This window comes from Triticum urartu, chromosome 7A (genome assembly GCF_056163025.1).
Source record: "Triticum urartu cultivar PI428250 chromosome 7A, HENAU_Tu73, whole genome shotgun sequence".
NCBI lineage: Eukaryota > Viridiplantae > Streptophyta > Magnoliopsida > Poales > Poaceae > Triticum > Triticum urartu.
In genome coordinates, this window is record NC_141879.1 from 168,022,712 (window position 1) to 168,032,019 (window position 9,308).

Here is a 9,308-nt window from a genome sequence, read left to right on the forward strand (position 1 = left end):
CGCGATCTTCTACCAGCCTCGTACCGCCATCAAATCCCAAGCATTGGCCGACTTCCTCGTCGACTGGGCCGAGACCCAGTACCTGCCGCCGGCTCCCGACTCCACTCATTGGCGCATGCACTTCGATGGGTCCAAGATGCGCACCGGCTTGGGAGCCGGCATCGTCCTCACCTCTCCCAAAGGCGACAAGCTCATATACACGCTGCAAATCCACTTTGCCGCATCCAACAATGTAGCCGAGTATGAGGCGCTCATACACGGGCTCTGGCTTGCCAAAGAGCTCGGCATTCGACGGATCCTATGTTATGGCGACTTGGACTTGGTGGTCCAGCAATCATTCGGCGACTGCGACGCTAAGGACGCAAATATGGCAAGCTACCGCTTCCTCGTTCAGCAGATCAGTGGGTATTTTGAAGGATGCGAGTTCCTCCACGTACCGCGAGCCGACAACGAACCAGCTGATGCTCTGGCTCGAATAGGCTCCACCCGGCAAGCAATACCAACCGGCGTCTCTCTACAACGCCTCCTCAAGCCGTCTATCAAGCCGTCTCCAGAGTCCGATTCCATCTTCGTGCCGCCTGACCCCGACGCGGCCGGGTCCGGCTCAAAGAGCCAAGCAGGTGGCCCGGCGACTTCGATAGTCGGCCAGGGGGTATCAGCAGGCGGCTCGGGGACTTCCGTAGTTACGCCCGACCCGGGGACTGCCTCACCCGGCTCGGGGACTGCGGTAGTCAGCCCGGAAACTACACCAACACAACAGGCGGCGGCCGACTCCAGCATTTCACCGCCCAGCCCGCCCGCCCTGGCCGCAGTAGCCATTTTGGCAATAGAAGAAGTCGCAGCTCCGTCATGGGCTCAATCCATCCTCAACTTCCTAATAAACCAAGATTTGACGGCTGACGAAGTAGAGGCAAGACAAGTCCAACACCGAGCCGGAGCATACACAATCGTCAACAGAGAGCTCGTCAAGCGCAGTGTCACTAGAGTCCTCCAGCGATGCGTCGAGCAAGAGAAGGGCATTGCAATCCTCAGAGACATCCACCAAGGAGAATGCGGCCACCATGCGGCCTCAAGATCACTCGTCGCCAAAGCCTTCCGCCATGGTTTCTTTTGGCCGACTACTTTGGATGACGCCAAGGAGTTAGTCAAACATTGCAAAGGGTGCCAACTCTTCAGCTCCAAGCAACACATGCCGGCTTCAGCACTCAAGACCATTCCCCTCACTTGGCCCTTCGCCGTTTGGGGACTGGACATGGTGGGCCCATTCAAGACGGCACGCGGCGGCATGACACATCTTCTTGTCGCTGTGGACAAATTCACCAAATGGATTGAAGCAAAGCCGATTAAGAAGCTGAATGGGCCGACTGTCGTCACATTTATCGTAGATATAACAACTCGGTACGGCGTGCCACACAGCATCATCACCGACAATGGCACAAATTTCGCCAAGGGAGCCTTGGCACGTTTCTGCGCGACGCAAGGCATCCGGTTGGATCTAGCATCCGTCGCCCACCCGCAGTCAAACGGCCAGGTCGAGCGAGCCAACGGCCTCATCCTTTCCGGCATCAAGCCCCGACTGATCGTACCACTGGAGCGTTCAGCCGGCTGTTGGCTCGATGAGCTGCCGGCTGTCCTCTAGAGTCTGCGCACTACACCAAACAAGTCAACCGGCTTCACCCCTTCCTTCCTCGTGTATGGTGCCGAGGCGGTCATCCCAACTGACATCGAGTTCGACTCGCCTCGAGTAACCATGTACACGGAAGCGGAGGCCAAGGAAGCACGAGAAGACGGCGTCGACCTGCTGGAAGAAAGCCGGCTGTTAGCCCTCAGCCGGTCCGCCATCTATCAGCAGGGCCTGCGCCGCTACCACAGCCGGAAGGTCAAGCCAAGATCCTTCCAAGAGGGCGATCTTGTGCTCCGGCTGATCCAGTGAACAGCCGGCCAGCACAAGCTCTCGGCCCCTTGGGAGGGCCCCTTCGTCATCAGTAGAGCCTTAGGCAACGACTCCTACTACCTGATCGACGCACAGAAGCCGAAGGCACGAAAGAGAGACGACTCTGGCAAAGAGTCGGAACGACCATGGAACGCCAACCTCCTCTGAAGGATTTACAGCTGAAATACAGTATGTATCACGCTAACTTTTGTACTAAGTACGAGACAATAGGGCCCCCGAGGAGAGCTTGGGGACTGCCATCTTTTGTCTATAAATGAAAAGTATCATGCTTATGGCCTTGTCATTGCATTCACTTTTTTCCGTCCGGCACCGGGTTCGACTAGTCGGCCCGGGGACTGGCCGCCTGGAGTTATATTAGAAGTCCTACCCGCAGTCAGACAAGTAGTGTGCCGGCTCCCAAGCCTTCTCTTGCCAAAAGTCGCAGTTCGAAGAACCGGCTGTCCGGCTGACAAGAGTTAAGGGCAGGAACGGGTGCCCACACGAAAAACGGCTAGGGACTAACGGACTAATATAACAAAAGCCGGTTTTTCTCCCAGCGCCGACCGGCTACCAGAGTAGCCGGCCGACCGGCTTCCATTCACTTCACTTCAATCCAAGAAAGCTCGAGTACTTGCCTCCCCAAAAGGGGAAGGCGGCAAAGGAAACAGCCTAAGGATAAAAAGCATACGTGAATGGAAACCAAACATGCACAAGTTAATATTTACATAAAAGACCTTCAAAAGGCCAGCATTCAACATAGTTTGGATACACCCCCAGTGGGTGGAACTGCAGAAGCTTAATAAAATTGTTCAAAAGGCAACAGGCAGGAAAAAACAAGGACGGCAGATTAAGCCGGCGGAGCGACTGACGAGCCGGGCAGGTCGGTGGAGACGGCAGTGCCGGCTGGAGGAGCGGCCGGCTGGCGACCCTCGGCATGATCACCGCCTCCCGCAGAGGGCGCGCTTGCGCGCGCCCCGTTGCTGGAGGCACGGTCAGGCTGAGGCTGGCTGGCTGTCCCACCGGCCGGCTCGACGTCTTCGCTTTCCTCTCCTTCATCGTCTTCGCCTTCGTCGCTGGAGGCGATTTCTTCTGCCGAGTCTTCACCCGCCGCCGGGTCCAGCCCGAACCACTCCTCCGGCTGGGCAACACCGTCATCATTAATCTCGGGAGCGAAGACGCCGATGTCAGTACACTCAGCGATTGTCGATGCGCGCTGGGCGATAGCCGGCCGCACCTCCGCTAGCTCTTCGTCGGCCTCCAGCCGCCAGGTGCGCAGCTGGTCCGGGTTCAGCCCCGGATACCAAGCTCGGACGAACTCCAGCGCCCGCCCAGCTCCAAGCCGGGCTGCCGACGCCTTCCAGGCCTCGAAGCGGCCAACCGCAACCTCCAGCCAGTCGGCAGTCTGACTCGGGTGCGGGGAATCGTCTCGCTTGGCCACAGGGCGGCCAACACCTGCGCTCCGGCACGCTGGAGGCGGCGGAGCATACGATGAGCCGGCTGCAGCCGCGCTTGGACCGCCAAGAGTTGCTCTTCGAGCGACCGACTCGCGTCCGGCGCGACTTCAGCCCCCGCCTGCCGGCGCGCTTTGCGATGGGCCTCGATAGTTTGGGCGGCGAAGACGGAGTAGCCAGGAAAGTAGTCTGCACAGAGAATAAAAAGCAGCTCAAGTCAGAACACAAGTCAGGCGGCAAGGGGCAGGCAAGGAGCGAGAAAAACGGCTTACCGTTGATTAAATCCTCAATACGGCCGAAGCCTTCATTCAGCGCTTGCCTGGTCTCAGCCCAGCCCGCCGCTTCAGTCTCGAACTCGGCCTTCAGGGCGGCTTCGTTATCTTGCGCCTTCTTCAGAGCCGCCTTGTGGCTCTCCTCCTGGTCAGCCAGCTTCTTGGCCAGGCGGTCACGCTCCAGGACCAAGGCGTCGTACTCGGTTTCCTTGGCGCGAAGGGCGGCCTGCGCCTCGCTGAGCTGCCCCCTTAAGTCGACATTGGCTTCTGCGAGCACGAAAGACAAAAGAAAAACCAGTAAGGTGAAGTCGTCAGGAAAGATCCGACCCGACTGCTCAGCAGTCGGCCCGAATCTCGGGGACTACACCCAGTGGGTGCGCTGATGCGCCCCCACAAGAGATGAACGAAACCAAGTACGTACTCCGGGTGCTGATCAGGTCTTCGGCTCTCCGACCCAGCTCCTGAGCCTGGGAGTTGAAGGTGGCAGCGCGGAGGTTATGATACTCCTGGAAGATTAGACAGGAGGCGAGAATAAGGTAGTCGTCAAGGAAGATCCGACCCGACTGCTCAGCAGTCGGCCCTAATCTCGGGGACTACACCCAGTGGGTGCGCTGACGCGCCCCCACAGAAGAAATCAAGAGAACAAAACAACCAAAGATAGAAGACTCACCCGGATGACGGCCCGTGTCGCAAGGAACTCCTGGGTGTATTGCTGCAGCGAGGCGGCTTGGGCCTAAAGCCGGTTCCGAACCTCTTGGGCCGCCACATTCAGCTCGCCCGTCCCGCCGCTGGGAGTCCACTCGGACGTACCGGTGCTGGCCGCCTCCAAGGCCTCCGCCGTCTGGCTGGCACCCGTAGCTCGGTGTGGCTTCGGCGGAGCGGTGCCTCCCCCTGCGCGCTGGCGCATTGCCGGCTGCACCTCGAGGCCGGCTCCTGCTTCCGTCTCACCCCCGGCCGGCCGCTCTGGCGCCGCAGCCGACTGGCCGCCTTGGCCCGCTCCGGTTGGCGCTGCCGGCGGCGCCCCTCCACGAAGATCACGGAGTCCTCCCTCCGCTCCATCACCGGTGGTTCTTGGTCGACCCCCTCCAGTGGAGGCACAGGAATGTTGGGGGCCACGGCGCGGAGGGGAATGGCTAGCAGCGGAGGCTGGTTGTGCGAAGCCTCCGCCTCCATCTCCGCAGCTACCGCCTCCGCACGGGCCTTGGCTACTGCATCGGCTCGCTCCTTCGTCGCCTGGGCGGCCCTTCGCTCCGCCGCCTCCCGCTCCTCCTGCACTTCTCGTGCGTTCCGCTCCGTGGCCTCCCTGAGGTCAGCGTGGGGATCCACGCGGTGGGAGCCCGAAGACCCTCCAGTCGGCCTGACTACGGAGCCGCCTGGACCCCGCTCAAGGGAAAGCGGCGCCCTGTCCGGCGAGCAAAGAAAGGTTTAGAAGAGTTTTCAAACGAAAAGAACAACAAAAAATATATGGCCAAGCATTCGACGACTTACGCTGAGATCTCCTGCGGCTGCCTCACCACCTTGTGGAAGCGGGCCGCCTTCGCGGCCGCCTCATCTCGCTTGGTCGCCGCTGCGGAAGCCTTGGACTTCTTCGGCCGGCTGCCGAAAAGGATCGACATGGCCCGGCGCTTCTGGGCGCCGCCGCCAGTAGCCGGCGCGGCGGACGAGCTCGCGCCTTGATGATCAGGCGCCGGCTGGCGGCGCGGGGCGACTTCGACCTCGGCATCATCCGGCCAGTCCTCGAAGCCGGCCGTGAGCCCCGCGCCTCCGGCCTCGTCGCTTTCCCCCACGATGGCGTCTTCCATGGCGGCCGCTCCCAAGTCCGGGTCATCGGCGTCGTCCACCGTGCGGTCAGGGACGAGCTGGCGCTCTATCCCTACGGCCCCGGTCGTCGGCGGAAGGAGAGGGTTCTGCTAGGGGCAAACCGACTGATCAGAGGCCGGCTATCATGAGGCCGGCTACCAAAGGAAGAAAAGAAGAAAGAACTTACGGCAGGTGGAGGGTTGGCGCGGGAATACGGCTCCTTGCCGTATTGCCAATCTTCGGCGAGCTTGCAGTTGGAGATATAGTTCACCATGTAGGAGACCTCCGCATGAGGCATCTCCCTGGTGCTCAGCCGGCTTGGGTCAAAGCGGCCGCTCATCTGACAAACCATGTGAGGCCGGCTTTGGAGGGGAAGAACCCGGCACTCCACGAAGGCGGCCACCAAGTCGGCTCCGGTCAGGCCCTCCGAATGGATCATCACCCGAAGCCGGGAGACGGCTACGTTCCCGGCCTGAGACAATGACCTGGCCTGGTAGCTCCACGAAGGTCGCCTCCCAGCCGGCGGGCCGGCTTCATAAGCCGGCAGGTTGACGTAGTCGCCTTGCTGCGTGACATTCTTCACGTAAAAGTATGACTTCTCCCAGAGCTTCACCGACTGGATCAGCGGGATGGGCGGGAACGGGTTGTTCTCGCTTGCCCGCCTCATGGCAATAAAGGCTCCGCAAGGGGCGGGCACGCCCGCGATGACGGTGCCAAGCTTGCTTTGGAAGAATTCCGCCCAGAGCTCGAGCGTGGGGAGGACCCCAAGGAAGCCTTCGCACAGCGTGACGAAGGCCGACAGCAGCATCACCGCGTTGGGCGTGAGGTGATGCGGCTGGAGGTTGTAGAATTTGAGGAAGGCTCGGAGGAACCCGCTCGCCGGAAGGCCGAAGCCGCGCAGGCAGTGCGAGCGGAAGATCACCTGCTCGCCCTCCTCCGGTGCCGGCGAAATCTCCTTCTCCGGCGCTAGACGAACCCGAACGAAGTCCTCGCCGGGCAGGCGTCGCGTCTGGCGGAGGAACGCGACGTGGTCCTCATGGACGTTGGAGCCATCCCACAAGCTTGACAGCGCCATGGGGCAGCGCGGCGAGAAGCAAGAGATGCGGCGGCGGAACGAAACAACGGCGGAACGGCGCGGCAAAGAGCTGCTGCGGGGAAGAGAAGGAGAAGGAGGGCGAGAAGGGGCGGAGTGAGGGAGAGCGCGCGAGCCTCTGCCGCTCCCCCTCCTCCTCCTACTTATAAACCACGCGGCGGAGCCGAGGAGGCGCGGCGTGGGGGAACGTGGGGATCAATTGCGCCCACTCCCCCACGTCCCGCGATTATTGTGCCTTGATGGCAGAATAAAACCGCCGCGGGAAGGCGAGCGGTCCATGTGGGCCGCGAAAGATCCGCGCTCGGACCGAGGCCTGCGAGTGGCGGGCCCGGGCCTGCGGCGGCGTCCCGTCGCGCGTGTGCGTTGGCAGGATTTCCTCGCCACGTGGCCCGCGTTCCCGCCTACGAGAAACGAAGCTTTTCCGAAGACGGCCCGCACGAGAAAAGCTGGCCCCTCAGGATAGGAAGCTGACCAAGCTTCTCGTCCCTTTACAAGCCTCGAAGCTCGCTCAGCTTCGGGGACTACTGTCGGAGTAAGTGACCACGGGTAGCCTAGCCGGCTCCCCCTGGCCTTTCTGAAAAAATTACGAGCCAATCCGGCTCTCAAGGATCCAAGACATGGGGCCGCCTTCCCCTGGCCGGCTATCTCCCAGGCCGGCTATTGGAAGGCGGCCCAACTTCAGCCCTCATGAAGAAAGCCGCGGGAGGGCCGGCTCCTAAGAGCCGGCTGCGAGAAGGCCGACTCCAAGGAGCCGGCTCCCATAAAGCGATCAAGACCGTACCCTCGAAGTCTGCATCCACCTAACGGCGATGTGACGGGGCATGGCTACAGTGAAGCCTGCCACCCCCGAATCCCGGAGCGCGCCTGGCACAGTGCGCCGTACGGGTGGCCATGACCCGTCCGGCGCAGCACTGTTGCCACGTTGACCCTGATGTCATCCACGACGGGCTACCAGTACGGCCCATGGGCGGTGGGCCCCTTCGGGCAGAGAGACACCCGAAGGCGGCCTGGCCTCCCCCAGTCGGCCCAAGACGGAGCCGGCTCTCTCCAGCCGGCTTGCCACCCCCTCGAAGGAGACGCCCCATTAAGGAGACAAGACGCGGTGAGGCTACAGTGGTCACCCGCCGAACGGCAGCACTGTAGCCATGCTTACCTCGGCGAAGCCCTCGTCACCAAGATTGAGCAACAGTAACCAGCCACCGACAAGGCCCTGGACAATGGGGCCTGCCTGTCGACCAAGGGGCCGGCAGCCGGTGGGACCCACTAGCCGGCGGGCCCCAGCAGCCGGCGCAAAAGCCGGAGAGCATAGACACAGACGGCTGGGCCCCGCGCCCAGCCGGATTACCGTTGTACCCCCGGGGGGTAGGCCTATATAAACCCCCCGGAACACCCATGCAAAGGGTTGATCCCTGCTAGTTTTAGACACCACGTAGGGAGGAGAAGAGAGCAAGCAGAGCCCTTCTTCCTCCTCTCGCCAAACAGCTCAAGGAGCACCGTGTCACTACTTGTTCATCGAGTGATCATGCGGAGACCCCGCAGAGCAGCAGTAGGGGTGTTATCTCCACGGAGAGCCCCGAAGCTGGGTAAGATTCGCCGGCATGCATGTCTTCGCCTCATCCCGTTTCCAGGCACCGGTGATGTTTTACTGGCTCCCACAATGATAAGCCACCCGTTGGCATATGTCGCACCTACCACCCGATAATCATGCAAATTCTTCAAGAGCGCAATCAAGGCAACCAAGGGAACCAAGGCAACAATCAGAATCATTTTGCTTCACTCAACCAGTTCCTTGCTAACGGGCCAAAGACTTTCAGCAATTGTGTTGAGGCAACCGATGCTGACAATTGGCTTGTGGATCTGTGCAAGCATTTCGAGTGCAGTAACGTCAGGCCTGAGGACTTTGTTAAGTTCGCTTCCTTCCAACTCAAAGATCAAGCTGCAGAATGGTTCCAGCAGTACAAGGATTCCCGAGGTGGACGTGTTATCACCTGGGATGAATTCCGTCAAGATTTTCGAGCTCATCATATTCCCCAGAGCGTGGTTGAAAGCAAGCGTGAGGAATTCCGCAATCTGAAGCAAGGCTCTTTGTCTGTCTATGACTACAACAAGTTGTTTCAGAAGCTCGCCCGCTTTGCTAAGCAGGACGTCCCTGATGAGAAGAGCATGATATATCAGTTCAGGGGTGGTCTCAGAGAAGAAATTCAGCTAGCTCTTGTTCTCTTTGAGCCCTTGAGGTACGATGAGTTCTACAACATGGCATTGAAGCAAGAGGCTGCTCAGTTGAGGTGTGATGCTTCCAAGAAGCGAGTCAGAGATGTTACTCCTTCTTCCTCTACTCAAGTGGCCAAGCAGCAGAAGTTTTGGCTTCCTCCTCCTCCGTTCCGTCAGCCGTATCAGCAGAAGAGCAAAGGTGGCAGTGGTTCTTCCCACCCACCCAACCCTGGCTTTCAGAACAAGACTTCGTCTCAAGCTCCAAGATCGAGTGCTCCGTATCACCGTCCGCTTTCATAGGTCACGTGCAACAAGTGCCAACAGAAGGGTCACTATGCCAACAAGTGTTTCAACCAGAGGCGTCTTCCCCCTCCTCCTCCTGTCAGATCGGCAAGTACAGTTGTGGTCAAGCATAACCCCAAGCACGCCAAGGTCAATTCGATGAATGCAGCACAGGCAGAGGACTCGTCAGATGTGATCATGGGTAACCTTCCTGTTAACGATGTTCCTGCAAAAGTTCTTTTTGACACTGGTGCATCGCATTCCTT

General features: G+C 60.1%; 1 protein-coding gene across 1 annotated transcript; it reads right to left on the reverse strand.

Moving 5' to 3' along the window:
- Nucleotides 1-3,905: 3,905 nt before the first annotated feature.
- On the reverse strand, nucleotides 3,906-6,531 carry LOC147958798 (uncharacterized). Its single transcript, XM_087532313.1, has 2 exons — nucleotides 5,644-6,531; nucleotides 3,906-3,923 (listed from the first exon to the last, which is right to left on the reverse strand). The coding sequence occupies exons 1-2, from the start codon at nucleotides 6,529-6,531 to the stop codon at nucleotides 3,906-3,908; spliced, it is 906 nt and encodes a 301-aa protein (XP_087388439.1).
- Nucleotides 6,532-9,308: the final 2,777 nt, after the last annotated feature.